The sequence below is a fragment of the Pseudonaja textilis genome, chromosome 5 (genome assembly GCF_049901715.1).
Source record: "Pseudonaja textilis isolate UNSWEBS1 chromosome 5, rPseTex1.2, whole genome shotgun sequence".
Lineage (NCBI taxonomy): Eukaryota > Metazoa > Chordata > Lepidosauria > Squamata > Elapidae > Pseudonaja > Pseudonaja textilis.
The window spans coordinates 34,226,936-34,245,072 of NC_141994.1; the positions used below are offsets into that span (position 1 = coordinate 34,226,936).

Here is an 18,137-nt window from a genome sequence, read left to right on the forward strand (position 1 = left end):
CCGCTTTCTATTTTTGTTCTGCTGCCTCTGTGCACTTAAAAGATAAAATCTGGAACAACCAAAAGCCAGTCCTTTTGAACTATTCATGCCAATTACTCACACTATTGTTTCCAGTGAGCCTTTTAACATAGAGTAGTTACTATGAATTCTTCCCCATGGTTCATTTTTCTCTCTTTCCTTAGTTTTGCTTGCCTTGTCTTATTTTGCCAGTTAGCTCATATTATTGTTTATTTATGTTTAATAAATAAGCTGTAAGCTATATTTTTGGCTAGTGATATAAACTGAATATAGAGATTGCTTGTGTTGGATCCAAATTAAACTGGAAAGTGTCCATAATTTTCCAGCAAATTGGAATGGTGCTGTCTAGCCTTTTCCCAGGGGCGAATGCTACCAGCTGCTTTGACTGCCATACTGCTGTTTCTTATTTGAGAGAGGAGAGAAGGGGAAATCCCGTTTTTTCCCCTTTCTCCTCAGCAGTGTTAAGTTCCTTTTGGAAAGTTCTCCAATACTGTATCAAAAATGTAAACCCACTTTTACAAAGCAAAGGGAGGAAGACCCATCCTACGCTATCTGGCCAAGCAGGAATTAGTGGCAGATGGCAACAGTTACATTTCCTAGAAAATTGTTTTCTCTGTGAGCAGGTTCCATGGATGTGTTATAAAAACATCTGCCTCTCCAGATTGTAACTGATAAGAATCAGATGAGAGAACATACAGGTGAAACTTGAAAAATTAGAATATCGTGCAAAAGTTCATTTATTTCAGGAATGCAACTTAAAAGGTGAACCTAAAATATGAGATAGACTCATTACATGCAAAACAAGATAGTTCAAGCCATTATTTGATATAATTGAGATTATTATGGTTTAAACCTCATGAAAACCCCAAATCCACAATCTCAAAAAAATAGAATATTGCGAAAAGGTTCAATATTCTAGGCTCAAAGTGTCCCACTCTAATCAGCTAATTAAGCCATAACACCTGCAAAGGGTTCCTGAGCCTTTAAATGGTCTCTCAGTCTGGTTCAGTAGGAATCACAATACTGCTGACCTGACAGTTGTGCAGAAAACCATCATTGGCACCCTCTGTAAGGAGGGAAAGCCTCAACAGTTAATTGCAAAACAAGTTGGATGTTCCCAAAGTGCTGTATCAAAGCACATTAATAGAAAGTTATGTGGAAGGGAAAAGTGTGGAAGAAAAAGGTGCACAGGCAGCAGGCATGACTGCAACCTGGAGAGGATTGTCAGGAAAAGGGCATTCAAAAGTGTTGGGGACTTTCACAAGGAGTGGACTGAGGCTGGACAGGACAGACAAAATATAAATATGATGATTTGAATTGAGATAATTAAAACAAAGTTGAGAAAATTAGAAGAGGGGAAAAACTATGTAGAAAATATAAAATGGTAATAAGATATGGAATAGAATATAAAAATGAGCAATGAGGGTAATGGTATATAAGAATATATAAGAAGAGCATGAATTCAATTGAAGTCCATACAAAAAGAGGTAATCTGGGGCCAAGTTACTTTATAGAAGAAAGTTTTATGTTTTTATGTTTATGTCTTATGTGTGTGTGTTTAATTAAGAATTAAATAATAAAATATTGGAGGAAGACTAGATGAGAATAATTATAAACAAGCCAGAGGAAAATATAAATGTGATGACTGAATAGCAGATAAATTAGAAAGGAAATATGATTGAATAATGATTAAAGAGAAACAATGTGGAATTTGGTAAAGGGAATTTACGTGTTTATATGGAAATGGGATAAATTATAAGTACGTGATATAAAGCAATATGTTACCTGCCTTGTAAAGATCTACAATGGAAAGAGGTTTTATGTTTTTAATGTTTAATGATGTTTTGTTTTGTTTGTTTGTTTGTAAAATCAATAAAACTTGTTTTATTAAAAAAAATGAGCATGAAATTGAGTTTTGTGTCTGTATGAAGAAGTGATAACCTGGGACCATGCTATTTTCAAAAAAGATGTTTTATTTGTATTTTGTTTTTGTGAAAACCCAAATAAAATTTTCAAAAAAAAACATGTCCCTATATATTTTTCTAGTTTTTCCTATATTAAATTGTACAGTATTTGATATATTGTTGGATTGCTCTTATAAAAGCACATAAATCTCTGTAAATGATGACAATATTAAATGAAACTATTTCTAAACAGAGCTGCTAGTAATTGTTGATCTTCATTATTCCAGTAGATTAACTTCCTTTGAGAAATATGAGAAGGGTCAGCATGAAGGGGAAAAATTAGACAACATTTTCAGAAAATATAGTTTAAATTTAGATTTTGATGACCTAAAGTAAATTCAGTAATACCCTCTCTGTTAGAACAGGTCCTGATACTAAGACCATATGTCATGTAGCTTCTCTGACATAAGTGCTTTCTCATATATCATTAAGAGCACTATTATAAATATCTGAATTTCTGACCTTATTTAATGTTATCTAGACCAGTCCCTTTAACTCAGAGGTCTTCAACCTTGGCAACTTTAAGACTTGTGGACTTCAATTCCCAGAATTCCTGGCAAGCTGGCTGAGGAATTCTGGGAGTTGAAGTCCACAAGTCTTAAAGTTGCCAAGTTTGGAGACCCCTGATCTAGACTATGTTCACATGGTATGACATCCTTAATTTATTCAGAGATGGAGGTCAGTATATTATATGAATACCTAAAGTCTATCAAAAATGAGGTAAGTAGCCATCCCTGGTAAGTCATTCCAGTTAACAATGGGGAAATTGCCATGTTCTGCCTGCTCAGTTCTTCAAGAATTTGGGTTAGAAAGCAACTGGAGAAGCCAGGCTCTTTACTATATAATTCATTACCAAATTATTATAGCCAATGAACACATTTTCCTTACACTGATTAACTGATTAACTTTCCCAAACCCCCAAAATTTTAACCTTAGACTGTCTACTATTGACACCCCTTTCTTAAGAGGTCTGTAGGGAGCGTGCATAAGCTCACCAACGTGCCTACTGTCCCTGTCCTATTATTTCTTTTATTTGTCTTATATGTACCCATTTCATGTAGTCATAACTATGTACTGTATATACTTATACCTATTATCTTGTAAGTGATTGACAAATCAAAATAAATAAACGAATGAATGAATAAGCCAACCACATATCGCCAGTTCAGGTTACCTTCAGCCAAGATTTTCTCACTTAAGCCTGAAAATATTCAATCATAAACATAAATAACTAACACTGTTTGAGAATTGTGTTTGTATTCCCAATGTAGATCATAGAAAAGCCACTGGGTGTTCTGCTTGCCTATCAATTCTGATTATGAATGAGGAATGTTTTCTAAATTACTTGCATGCTTCTATTCCTTTTTCTTTCTTTGTGAATTTATTGTAGCTGGCGATATTTTTTTCTTTGTTGTTGATAATATCTGGTGTGGGAGATTTTCACTTTTCTCTCTGGCATCTGCTATTATTCTTTCATACAGTATTCTTTCTATTACCTACATTTAGATTGCAAGTTCTTTGGGGCAAGAAATGTATGTACTTGTTTCAGGTTGGCTTTTGGCTGTAGAAAAAGAAATTCATTCATAGATTTTGTGTTTAGCCTCAAATAAATTAAGACCTCAAATAAATTTCAGCAGAAAGTGTCAGGGAGAACTCTTTCCATAGGTCTGTATTTGGGCCCTGTTGCTTCGCACACTCTGAAATCTGGACACAGAATATTCCTTCTTTTAAAGATAGCATAAGGTTGGCCAAATTTGGAGCGGGAAGATAATGCTGTAGGAATTTAGATGTATAAGACATGCAGGATCTGACAATCAATTTTGAATTGGACCCAGAAGCAGATTAGTAATCAATTGTAGCAACTGCACTATTAAATCTGTTATTCCTAGATCAACTGCTGTGCATGGTTGGTGGAAGATTTAAAAAAAACCCTCTATAAATGGCACAAAAGGTACAGCACTATATAGCCTGAATTAATCTGTTTCAGATTAATATCTGTAACAGTAATATCTGTTTGATACCCTGCTATATGTTGCCTGCATCTATAAGATAACAGCTATTGTTTTGTTTTCTAAAAAAAGAAAATGCTTTGTAAATCTTCCAGTCAGTCTTTCCTTCATGGAATGGGAAGAACCAATTATAAGTTGCTTGACAAGCCAGAAAATTATTTAGAAATAGTTTTGTATCATTACAATTTCAGTGATTGTCTGAAGGAAGAAACATTAAATATAAGGACCAGAAAAAAGATGAAATTAAAATCTGTCAATGTTAAATTTGTAGATATTGAAAACAAAAGCAGCTGCACAATCTGGAGATATTGGCATATATACAATCTGCTGTTCTCCCTTGCTTCATCTGAAAGAGAGTCTAATGATGTAGCAAACATGATGTATAAATAAAACATGATGATGGATTGCCAGACTCAAAAATATACTCAAAGCTGGTTGTTTTTCACATCTAAACAGCTTCATTTATTGTTTTAAATTTATCTGTATTATTTTGGGATAATTCCACAATAAAAGCAAGTATGCTGCTCTGGTGCAGTGAGGTTTAACTATATTGCATGCAGTTGAAAATTATGTCTGAATCAGGATTGTGATTAAATAGCTGCTGGTAGATGATGATTCATTGGCAGATGATGGGCATCTGCAAATGTATTTCTATAGAGTCTGAACTAAGAATAAGACCCTGATAGATTTTTCTCTTTAATTCTGAAAAAGAAAGACCTAAGCAATCATTGAGCCCTAGTTATACTCTTAGAAGACATTTTACTATAAATTTCTCCCTTCAATTAAAAAAAAACTTGTTCAAAGTGATAAAAGAATTAATTTGTATTGCCATAATATACAAAAATTACCAGATAAAAAACTAAAGCAATGCATTATAATTAGAACTATCCCAGACCAAAAGTATACCAAAAAAAAATCAACAAAATAATCCACAAAGAGAGAGTATAGAAAAACCCAGAAATTAACCAATATTTAAAAAGTAAGTTTTTCCCTGTGGAATGAAATTGATCACTCTTGCCATTATATCATAAAGTGTCAGTCAGAAAGCTGAGATTGAAAACATTTTAGTCCAAAATTTTAGGCTGGAAATTTTGGAGTTTATTTCCAAAAAATCAAAAATATATTTGAGCTGCATTCAATGTTCATTAAGTATACATTTCTTCATAAATGAATAAATTCCATATTTGGGGGTACACAATTCAAGATCTAATTAATATTTTATATCTTATTTTAATTTCCCAAACTTTGTTAATGTGAATATTAGACCAAAATGGGACATGTGTCAGAACCCCTCAAATACATTACATCTTCACTATAAAAAAGTTGACACCCAACCCCATTACTGAGATGTCCAATAAATGCAAATGTGTTCCCAGATATGAGCCAAGAAACATGCATAAGCTGAGTAGAAACTATGTGATTGTTCAATATTTTACATTGTGGGTTAATATCTTTTTTCCCCTGCTACTCTGATTTCCTTAGTTTTAGGATTTTACTCCTAAACAAAAAGGGCTTCTTATATTATATAAGTTATATTACTGCAGATATTCACATGAATATCTACTAGCTATGATAAGAACCAACTCAGAGCTAACGCAAGATGCTTTCAATATAGAGGAACAATAAGTACAAATTTTTCTGCCTAAAGGAATTTATTTTGTTAGGAATTCATTCCAATTTAAGTCAAATTAAAATTTACTTTTATTTAAATGATTTTTATTAAAAGATTTTACAAAGATTTTTTTAAAAATAACTACAGAAATACAGTACAAAAGAAGAAATAGAAAAAAATATTATGTGAAGAATAACAAAAGGCAAGTAAAAGCAAGATATCTAAAGAAGCAATTTCCAGTCTTCTCTGCAGTAGTTACAAATGCAGTAATTACCATCTCTCCCTCCCATGTTGCAAAGCATAGTTCCCATAACCAATATTTTAAATCAATAAATGCTGAAATCAGAAGTTCATTTTTATCCATTTTCAGCAAAAGTCTATAAAGGGTTTCTAGTGTATAAAAATAATTGTAGTTCCCTACTTGATCAAACAAGCAAATTTAGCCATTTCTGCAACCATCTTCACAATCCATTCCTCTGTCAGTGATGCTTCTGTTGTCTCCCATATTTCTGCATATAATGATCTCACTGTATTACCATATATAAAACCAGTTGAACCTTTTCTAGCTGAGTATACATAAATCCTAATAAGGAAAGTCTTCAGTTCATCTGAATATTAAATTTTAACATTTTGATCAGTATATATTTATATCATATGTCCTTCTGGTTTTTTTCCAGTTTACCATGCAGGATAAAATATTCCCTCAAGTTTTTCATATTTCCAATTCTGATTAAAAGTTTATGTTTACATCTTAAACATTTTTGCTGTCATATACCAATAGTCTATCACTTTTAAAAGGTTTCTTTTAAATTATAAAACAATGTGAATTTCAGACTTTTAACCACAATTGATCCCATTTATCTATTTGAATATTATAATTAAAATTCTTGACCCATTTCACTATAGGTTCTATAGCATGTTCTTCCTCCATTTCAAATCTCAACAAAAGTTTATACACTTTAGCAATAACAAGTTCATCATTTATAATAATTCATTTGCAAATTCTATTTTATCACATTCTATTCCTGGAACATTTAATCCAGTCTTTTTCTTAGTTGTACATATTAAAACCACTGAAAACTAAATCCCTCTCCAGTCAATTGTTCTCTGATTTCATCTTAAGGTCCCTATTTTTTTGGTGCTAGCAACATTAACTATTTATCTTTGCCTACTGTTTCTTTTCTATTAAATGATTATTGAATTGAGGCCAACAGAGGAATTTCCAGCCATAGCCTGGGTTTGTATTTATTCCATATTTGTAGTATGGCATTCCTAATATAATGATTTTTAAAATCTACTTTTACTTTGGCCACAAGTAACATGCCATCCAAACCTCAGACCATGATCTTCTAAATCTAAAATGCTCTTATTTCTTTACTTCAACCATTACTTCATCCAAACCAAACAGAAGGCAGCAAAGTGCAAAGAAAATTTCAAAGTTAAAAATGCAGGAGGGTTTGTAATTAGCACATTTTAATTCATTACCAATAGCTCTACTAGAAGGAACCCATGTAGCCCAGAGACAGCCATTGGAAATAATGGATAAAAATAATTCTACCAATTGCATTCAATTTTCATCTGAACTAAGGAAGCACATTATATTATTTTATATGCTATATTTCGATTATTTGTTCAGAATATATAAGAATAGCTACACAAGGATTCTTGTGCTTTTATTTCTAATATTAGTAATTCAGTTAACAAAATTGCAGTTAGAATAAAAGAATTCCTATTCTATTCCACTGGAATTTCTTTAGCTTTTTGTCATATGGTGAATGCTTGAGACAGGCTATCTATCTCTTATACATTTGCCTGTTCTCCAAACTACTCAAAATTTCCACTACCGGTTCTCCAGAACTGGTCAGAACCTGATGAATATCACCTCTGATGTGTGTGCTTTTAGAAGAGTTTTAAATGGCATCTTCTATATTGTCTTCTAGAGTTGTGTATATTTCTGTCTTTAGACACCAGATGTTTCTTGTTATTTTTAATCTATTAATTAATACTGTCTCCTACAGGCATTCTACTGCTAATTTTCAGTTTTAAAATCAATATTTAAGTTATGCTGAACCTCCCTTTTTCAAGAATTTTCATAAAAATAAATATTTCCACCAGGCACCACTACATGAATTTTAACATTTTGCCTGAAAATTACTGATATGGTCTTTTTTATTATTGTTTCTTAGACAATAACACACATCCATTGGTGGACTTATAGGCAAACCTACATTTAGATTTACGGAGCAATGCCTTATTAACGTTTCAGTCTTTTATTTTCCCTAGTAAATTGGAAAATATCAGTGCTCCATCATTATAGTGCAGCTGATAGAAGGGAACAAATTAATTCCAAAACCTCTACAGAGGATTTTATTATAGCTATTTAAAGTAATGCAATGGGGCAGAGGAAATCTAATTTCTATTTAAATAATCGGGGCAGTTTATAGTGTGCAAACTTTCATGGTCTATTCAGATGTATCAGATGTTCCAGGGCCAATTTCAGATGTATCTTCATGAAATGGAGCTTAAGGTATGAAAAGGCAAATCTGTATCTGCTAATAAATTTGCTGTCAGGAACCTCTTAGCACTGGAAAAGGTAAGAGGTTGGAATAAACTGAAAAGATCTATTACCAGTGGAAACTGACTGGGTAACTTTAGGTTTTATCCTGTCTCAGAACCACCATTAACCCAGGGTGGTTATTATGGAGAAAAATTGAAGATTGGTATACTATGAATGACATCTTAAGCTCTTGCTGAAAAGGTAGAATGTAAATCTAACAAATACTATTTAAGAACTATTTGTGTTATAATGCCTACAAATTGTCCAAACTAATCTAATAAACTGAATGTGGATATTTTGCAAGAAATTATGTGGTGAGTACATGAAAAAAAATTGCAGTGATATTGATTAGCATTTTAAAGCCCCCCCTCCCCTTTAATGTTTAATTCCTGTTTTAATTGCCTCCTATGTAAATATATTTCTATAGAGTTTTATGTTGTACTTGTCCACCACCCAAAGTGAGAAGGGTGGTCTTCAAATTTGATATATCAAATAAACAAATAAATGAAACAATGGTAGTAGAATACATATCATTTTGGAATTCCTAAATGAGTGAAGAACATGGGTATTTTTATTATAGTTTGTTTTTTGAGATACTTATGAATACTAATACCGTAATATATACATATACCTCAAGATTCATTTTAAATTGACATATTTAAATGATGATTTAACTACCTCATATCATGACAACAGTTCCAGAGTTATTTTAATATACTAGGATGAACTTGCAGAATTTACATCATAGGCCAGTATATTTTTTTAATAAAAGCTTTACCTGCTGAGAGGATTTCATTGGGAAGACTGCATTTGATCTACATGAGCTACAAAATTATTCACAATGATTCAAAGCTTCAGTTGTATAACCTAAATGTTGTATTTATTTCTCTGGCTTTCCTGCATGCCTTTCAGCATGATGCCAGCCGGTGGGAGCTCATCTATTTTTCTTCATGAATTTGCCTGCCTTCTTCAGGCATGTTTTTCTACCCCTCCTCCCACACCATACATTTTGTCATCTCTCAATTACAATTGTTATGACATCAGAGCAGAAATAGCTTCAGAGAGAATGGAGTTCCATTGGATAGACTCATAAATTTGTTTTAGCTAATTTTGTTTTTATAAAAATAACTTAAAGAAATGAAATATGAAAACTCAGGTCCCTTAAGGATAATCATAATTACTAAAATGTTTTGTTTTTAGATGACAGGACACTTCACTTAGCTCCTGATTATAGGTGGTTGAATACTTGGTAATTGAAATGACAATGATCTTTATAATAGCAGCTTATTTTACAGTTGGCTAAAATATTCTAAAGGATTTGAAATTATTCTCCTATGATCTGGTGATTGTGTGGGAAATAGTGCTGCTTTCAGATTTGACAACTTGCAAAATAATTTAATGTATGTATCTTGGAAAGATATTGAAGCATTTTCAGAAACTTCTAGGATCCTGAAATACCCAATAGAGATTATCAGTCAGGGATCAAATGTTTGATTCTCTCATTAAGGAAAAATATATTTTCTTGTAACATTATGTCTACTCTGTGGCCTAAATGTGATCTTGAATACATTAAAAGCTAAAACTACAAAATGACACACTCAGAGGGTCCAATTCAGCTTTAATGAGACATTATAGTTTCCAATTATCCAAATTATCTTGCATATGTCTCTCAGCTACATATTTTCCCACTCCTCCATTGTTTGAAGCAAGTTCTGCTTTAACATATTTCATTTTCCAGAATAAAAATACAGAACTCAAGCAAAATAATAATAATTACAGAGAAGATGCATGTATATACACACAATGAAAGAGAGACTTGAAATATATTAATCAGATAGGAAGACACATTTCCCTTCACACAAACACAGAGCAACTACTAGTGAATATATATATGAATAGAAGAAATTGAAAGAATAGGAGTAAGATGAATAGGCAGGATTTCAAATATCACGGCTGATATTGTTGCTTGGGAAAGATTGCTTGTTTGCTTGTCTCCTTACATTTAAGTTTTTGGGTAAACATAGCTGGTTTTTTATTTATTTCCTGTTCTTTTACCTCTTTTCCTAAACTTCTCTGTATTCATCCTGTTTTTCTCTTTTCCCAACAATTTCCTTTCCTTTCCTTTGTAAACCCAACCTTGCTGTTTGCTTCCTGTTTTTTTATTCTGCTGTTAGAAGAAAAATACAGTTTGTAAGATAGGATATCCTTATAAGCAGAGCATCTTATTTTACAAGCAATTTAATAAATACTAATTCAATTCTTGAAATATATAATTACACACGTGCACACATATACACAAATTTACTGGATGGAGGGCTTATTTTAGCTTGAGTTGGCAGTTTAATTTTACAGATAGGAAAACTGACCACTGAACACTGCCACTGGGTTTATAAAAAAAAAATGTGTATCTACACTATCTTTTAGGAGCCAGAGATCTTCTTATTTTCGGTATTGCCATCCTTTTGGGCGGGTATGATTCAGGTATGTATACAAAATTATGAAAATACATTTGGTATTACAGCAGAACACAAATATGCCATCCATATTTAACATGTTAAACTAGAACAACATATAGATAAGAGAGGCTAAGTTATAGGAAACACATTATTTCTATAAATAATTATGGTTATTAGAGAATTGTTCTTCACTGTACCATTTTTCATCTTTCTTAGTAGTTACAGTAATTTTATACTAGTGTAATTCCTCACATTTCAGTCCTATTAATCCAAAGAAAGATTTATTTTAGTTTAGTTTGTAGTGTTTTGTAATAATAAACTTAGCAATGAACATTGAATAATATATTATGCTTCGTGATTTTACATATAGGTCATCAGCCAGAGGCTTCCAAGAGAGCTGTCAAAGCAGATAAGGTGAGTGTCAAAGCAGCATGATTGAATCCTGTCCCCCTTGCACATATCTTTGACATGAACACGTGTATAAAACAGGTGCTAATTTAGTTGTATTGCTGTGATTGCCTATTTGGCTATTTGGACTCTCCAAACTTCACTTAGTCTTCATGTATTACAAGAGGAAGTGCTTATCATTTGTCTATTGTTAGCCACAGTTAGTACGTTATATTCCTCCTTCATGCATAGTTACCAACAAAAAGAGTGGTGTTCCTTTAGACTTCCTCTTATATAAAAGGGAGTATATATGGATATAAACAATTTATTGGAAAGCATACTAAGCATATATAAATAAACCTCTTTCCCTTTGATAGTTTTTCCACAGTTAAGTAAAGTATTGAATATGAAAATATTTTATGAGAATCATAATATAGTTTACTAAATATCACTGAAACTAGTTGCTATGTATTTGATATATCTATAGGATTGCAGTTTAATGAACTGTACAGAATTGGAACATAATTTAGAAGCAGGGAACAATTTGTTTCAGAGGTAACAGATTGGTTGTAATTAAAAGAGAGGTGCATGACAGCACTCTCTTCATTCATGCATTTGTCCTCTTGTTTTATAGGACACTGATTTCACCCTGAAATAATCTGTATAAAAGATACTCACTGTAATCAGAATGACCAAATTCTGCTTAAACGAAAGGACAAGAAAAAGGAAACAGTAGAGAAAAGAAAATATGAGCAATTTTGAGTTGTGTTCCAACATCCTCCCCAAGATCTTTTGCATTTTATTCTCCATTTTGGTTAGTTACATGGCCACTGGCTTCTGCATGCACCTTTTGACAGCTTCACAAAAAGGTCCACAATACAGAGTTTTATATGTGGGAAACGTTCTTACATTCAAAATAGGGTGACAAACAGTTTCTGGAGAAGGTCTTATTAAACAGTAGGGAGAGAACATAAGTTATCACATAGTACCTGGCAACAAAGCATCATAGACGTTTAATAGACTAGAACAATTTTATCACAAAAATCACAAAAAAGTAAATCTCTCTGTTATGCAAAATATACATTTTAAGATCTATTTCATATTTTCTACTTTATATTTACTAATACTGATTTGTGATCATTTCAATAAAAAAACTATAATATATTTAACTGCCCATATTTTATTTCTTTCAATATCTATGAGGTAACAATGAAGTAAATCAAAACAACAACAGAAAGCATCTATACAATTCTGGCAAAGTCTGTGATTTTTTTTCTTCAGTTTCCTACTTTCACTTGCATTCACACATCTCTGATCTAGATCAAAACTAAACCATCTCTTGGCACATTCACTAGGTTTCATAAAAATATAGATACAGCAAACTGAGAGTTCAAAGACTTCTTGCAAAATCCTATGACATTAATGTTCTTAAGTTACAAACTTTGCAAAAATACAGTTGTTATGAGGAAACGTATGTGCTAACATCACTATTGTTAAATTGTGTGCCTTTTATGATCCACAGTATGGCCTGTTGTAGTGACCAAGAAGAATACACAAAGAGTTGTGTTGGTCTTTTTTCATGGGATTTCAGAGATGCAGCATCCCTTGGCATAGACGTCTAAAGCTGATATTCCATGCACACATCTTATTTACAGTTGACTCATCAATAGTGACTAATAACTGCATCTGCTGGCAGCAGCTGTTAAAATTGGTCCTTAATCCTCATAACAAGCTCGACTTCCATAGAAAATTAGAAGACTTTTTTCAAGGAGTTAGGTGATAATCGGGGCCCATTCAGAAGGAGCAATCTCTTTCCAGTACAGTCCTTGGTATGGCTAAATTCCATTGTCCCTTTTTCAGCAGTCAAAAATCCATGATAAATTCTGTATAACACTGTAGCCAATAATAGCAGCATCAGATATTAATTTCTTGATGAATCTATTTTCATATTAAACATATGCACTGTACAGCTATAACTGCAAGTGCTATTACCAAAACAAAAGGTACATCTCCATATACAAGAAATATAAGTATTCAAATACAACCTTGTACATTTTTATATAACATGCATCTTATATAAAGAATGTTACATGTTTAGATGCACCTGTTTTCCTTGCAATCCTAAACAGACAAAAATCTGGGAATTTTCAACAATCTGAATGATCTCTTATAATACTTTAAAAAAAAAACTGTAGATATCTAAGTCTTTCACATTGTTGGGTGTTTTCCTCACCAGCCCAAAACTTCATATCTGCAACTAAGTTCATGATGTTGCTTAAACCATGTTACCTTGTTTTCATTATAAAGGAAAGAGCAATTATAGAGAATAAAATTTGAACATAAAAATGAATGCAGATTGTAAAAATGTGGGATTGAAGCGGCAATCCTAATGAAATGAAAAAACCATTGCTAAATCACACATTTTGAAAAATGTTAAGGAAGTGGCCATTTATCAAGCTATACTTGGCATATGCATAGATACATGTATCAAAAAGTGGGGCAAGGAAGCAAATGCTTTTAGCAGCTAAACTTACATGAAAAGAGTAGCTTTGAAGAAGGCAACTGTGGAACATGAAGACAGATGAAAAATACAGACAAAAAAAACAATAGCACAACACATAAGACAAAGCATTTAAAGAAAAAATAAAGAAATATTGACAAATAAATTGTGAAAGCCTTAGTTAGAGGTTTAAGGCTGGTCAAAAGCCCATTTTGAAACCATTGTCCTCTTACAGCTATATATATTGGTTTACTTGGCGCTCAGCATCTGAAAATGTTGAAGAATCCTGGAGAAGATATACGACTGCACTACCAAGCAGCACTTGCTAATTTAATATTGCAAGCCTAGATTGTGTTTACCTTTCTTTCATGTTTTGTGCCTTCCCCAAGCCATTAAGAAAGAGATCTGGCCTCTGCTTGCGTGTACCCAGTAATGACAACCTCTTTGTAGTTATCTGTGTGCAAACAACCGAAAATATTCAGAACTCTGATATATTAACCCAATACTAAAATAAATCAGTCAAGAAATAACATTTTTGAAAAAAATAACTTAAAATAAATCAAAGAGAACCAAAATAAACACAAACTGCCCAATCCCACATGCAGACCCATCAAACATCACTCTGATTTCAATAAAATGGTACAATTAAAACAACAAGAAATCTACACAATCCTAGGTCATCTATGATTCTAATTAATCTGCAAGATGGATTTCAGGTAATGGAAACAGAATGGTCAATGAACATGATTAGACTGAAGTCACATCCTATGCAATTATGACAAGATCTCAGACATATTCTGAACAGGTTGGAATCACAAGAAATGACAGTCCAATGGAATAATTATCAATGGAAGCACATTTATTTAAATATATCTCCCTGAAAATATGGTCATTTATTTACACTCTTCAGATTATTTTATTGCTGTGGTAATGTAGGACAATAGCGGTGAAGAGGAAACAAACCTACTGTACTTTAGAGGATCTTACAAGCAAAATTAGGATATTCAACTATCCAAGTGCTACTGCTGGATATTAACAAGTATAACACAGATTTATACTTCTGGCAGTAGAACTTGATTAACGCTATAGCTATTCCATTAGTTAATAAGCAGCATTTAAATTGCAGTAATGTAATCAACTTATAGCCTCTGGTTTACAAGATAGATGGGATGGGAGATCGAGAGCGTCTTAGACAAGGTGAGCTGTAAGGTGATATTACTGGAGACAGTCTCAAGGCATTGCCTGCCATGCCAGTTATGTTGTTTAAACTTCTGGATTTTTCATAGCCTTTCATGAGAAAATTCAGACATTAGTTGAGTTCAAGTCAGAAAATAGACAAACAACACAATGCAATGTAATAATATGTTTTCAATGGGTACTTATAAAAAGTTCTAATATTTTCTTAAATAATAGACAAAAAGATAAGATGCCATTATACTTATCAATAAAATTAAATGAACTTATATTTTCCTGTACATTTTAAGGGCAAAAACCACTGGCATATACTTGCTATGCCTATTGGTTTCATCAATAATATTTAAAAGAAATACTGTAATTGGCTTTCCTATAATGTAATATACATACATACATACATACATACATATGTATGGTATTCAGCTTTGTTCTGGTATTTTCCCACGTCATTATAGTTGTGCTTTTAAAGTTGTAGAAACGTTTCGGCAGAATCTCACAAACAAATACCCGAACAAAGCTGAATACCATACATGTAAGTACCCGCGAAAACTTAAGAAAACATATATATATGTTTATACCAGGAGAATTTTATTAATAAGTATAGTGGCACTAGACTATTTTTGTGACCTAGTACATTCTATATCTACATTTATAAAATCTTTTTTTTTATTTATAACCCCAGAGGTTACATTTTATTAAAAAGTTCCATTTGCGAAAGTGTTCCCATCAGACATCCAACATCCTACATCTAATACTATTTAAAAAATTGATATATTTGAACTATTTACAAGATTTGAAATTCATTAAAATATGTGTATATTTTTAGTGTTTAATGATTCAGTAAAATCATAGTATTAAAATTTTCTAATGGCTATTTAAAAAATAAAGAATGTACATTTAGGACATTAAAATAAACAGTATTTAAATATTATTAAGTAATCATTATATCTAGAGTTATAAATACTCTCTTTTGGTGGATCATAAAACCATGTTGGAAGTGTGCATTAGGTTGGGTGCTTGCCCTTTCTTCATTTGTAGTAGGAGCCTGTTGTATTATCTTATCTAAGTTAGAGGTTAATTTAAGCACACCAGAGGATCCACCACTAAAATCTATGCCCATGTGAGTTGGGCAAAGATAATAGAGGAGTCACCTAATATTTCACAAACTGTAGTTTCGCCATATGTGAATCATGAATTTGCTAAACAAGTTTAGTCTGTGGCCTACTTCATTAAGTATAATTGATCTATTTAAAGCAGCAATGAATTCTTTATCAAAGCAACTAATTCTCAGGTAAATGCAATATACACAAATGGCATTCTTATTTGGATTACAATTTCATATAAATTTAGCTGGGAATAAGTTCCACTTATTTTATAAAGATTCTATTGCAAAGCAACTAAAATATATATTGTAACTGAAGTATACACAAAATAAATATGAAAATTCTCACAATTTTCATAAGATGTGTACTAATAGTCTCTTTAGCTATAATCTAATCTCACTCTTATGTAAACAATTATGTATTACTTATTTTTGTTAAATTTATATCATTCCTTTTCTCTAGGATATCAAAGCAAAATACACAGTACTCCTTTCTGACATTTCTCTTCACAACCATAATCCTCTAAAATAAGTTGGGTTGAGAGAGAATGAATGTGAGCTTCCACAGCAGTGGTTGAACATGGTCCAAAACCTCCTGGTTTTGGTCTATAAATGAACTATGTGGGTTATCTAGTCAATAGTAACTATAGAGAATGAGATGAATAGAAATACAAATGCTATTTGATCTCAGAAGCAATAGCCCTTTAAGATAGCACCCATAATTGCTGCAAATACACCAGGGTTTCCCACAACAAACACATAAAATATGGATGACATACCTAGGGATGTAAAAGAAATCTGTGGGAGCAGATTTGCAAGATTCCCCAGTATGGACTTTGTTGCAATAAAGACAGTAGCTCTGAACTGAGTCTGCTAGTGTCCATCTTTCTCTGGTCAAAAATCCGCATAAAAATTCCATTTGTTTGTGAAAGATGCATCTGAAAAAGAGTGTTATGTTTCTGAATGTTGCATACAAAAAGGGGTAGTTACATAAATATTAAGGAAATGTACATTTTAAAAAGTACTTGGGAAATTTATGAAATATCATCACGGAAATTTGCTTTAAAAATGATTTCTTGGGGAATTTACATTAACAACTAAGTACAGCAATAGAAAGTGTATACTAAAATGCCATATGTTATGGAAAACTGTGAACAAAAGTGGATATGGATTTTTAAATGCTGCTTGCAGATCCTAATGCAAAGTAATTTTTTTAAACAAATAAAGCAACAAATAACCTTTTGGGGGAGGAGGGGTTTAAAGATTGGGTTGTGATTCAAAGATGCACGTGACCTAGGCATGCCATTGAACTTTCATTAGTTTGCTGCAGGGAAAAATATAGTAACACCGGTGTAGCTGAAGCAATTTTCTATTCAACATAGTGGACCTATCCTTAACTTAGTGGCTTTGAGTAACCATGTTCCTTCTTTCAATATAAACACTTTGTAAAAAAAAAATAGTACCTTAACATTTTTGTTTATTTTTTCAGAACTTTGTTTTTTCTACCTCAGAGTTAATTAAATCATCCTTCTACAGCATAAACTAAATTACAATAGTACTTACAATAACTTACATTTAAGCTATCCCACAGCAATTTCTAATTGTTTAGAAAGCGATTGAATGAAAATGGTCTAAGCTACATCTTCATTCTTTCAGGTAGACAAATGAAATCATGAATGAAACAGTGACATATTTTTCAATGAATTAATGAGCCAAAGACATTTCTAATACGAAACAAGGAACAACAAAGAAAATATGAAGGAAAAATGCATTGATCTGACTATAGTATTTCCTATAGCATGAATTCGTATCTGCTTTATTCCAGGATTATTTGTTCAGAAGAATAGTGATAATATTTATAGTCTAATGAAAGACTCCATACCTTTCCTGATCCCTCCATCAGTAGCACACGGGTAATCACCTGCTGTCAGTAGAAAACATGTTCCCCCTCTTCTGTTTTTGTCTCTGGTACTAGAGCGTCTGATTGGTGGGGGCCTTTCCATAGGTGACAATGGCTGCTCACTTTCTGTACTGTCTTCACCTGATAACACTGGTCAAAGCACCATGCCCATTTACATCATATAGCCAATGAATAAACGAGACATCACAAATAACTTGCCTTATACTCTTACTATTGAAGGTGGAAAAGAACAATAAGTAGTAGTAAGTTATGAAATGAAAAAAAAATGTTCCTCATAAAGTTGAAAATCTATGATTTCCTAAGAAACAAACAAACTGGCCATTTAGACTGATGCTGTCTTCAGTATTATATATTGCCTCAGTGTCTTCAGTATTTCAAAAATGTTGGTTCTATAGCATTTCATCCACTACTCAAAGG

The 18,137-nt window shown here is 32.3% G+C and overlaps 1 protein-coding gene across 6 annotated transcripts in view; it reads right to left on the bottom strand.

Moving 5' to 3' along the window:
* Positions 1-12,808: 12,808 nt before the first annotated feature.
* Positions 12,809-18,137, bottom strand: part of KCNC2 (potassium voltage-gated channel subfamily C member 2) — a 71,590-nt gene continuing 66,261 nt past the window's right edge. For 3 of the 6 annotated variants that reach the window (XM_087934458.1, XM_087934459.1, XM_087934460.1), the window contains exons 4-5: positions 17,682-17,849; positions 12,921-14,790 (exon numbers count right to left, since the gene is read on the bottom strand). In XM_087934458.1, the coding sequence (XP_087790584.1) occupies positions 14,657-14,790; positions 17,682-17,849 (302 nt within the window). In that variant the 3' untranslated portion in view covers positions 12,921-14,656. Of the gene's footprint in view, positions 12,897-12,920; positions 14,791-16,578; positions 16,738-17,681; positions 17,850-18,137 lie in introns of those variants that run through there. The other 3 variants (XM_087934461.1, XR_015743821.1, XR_015743820.1) reach the window with 3 other exon arrangements.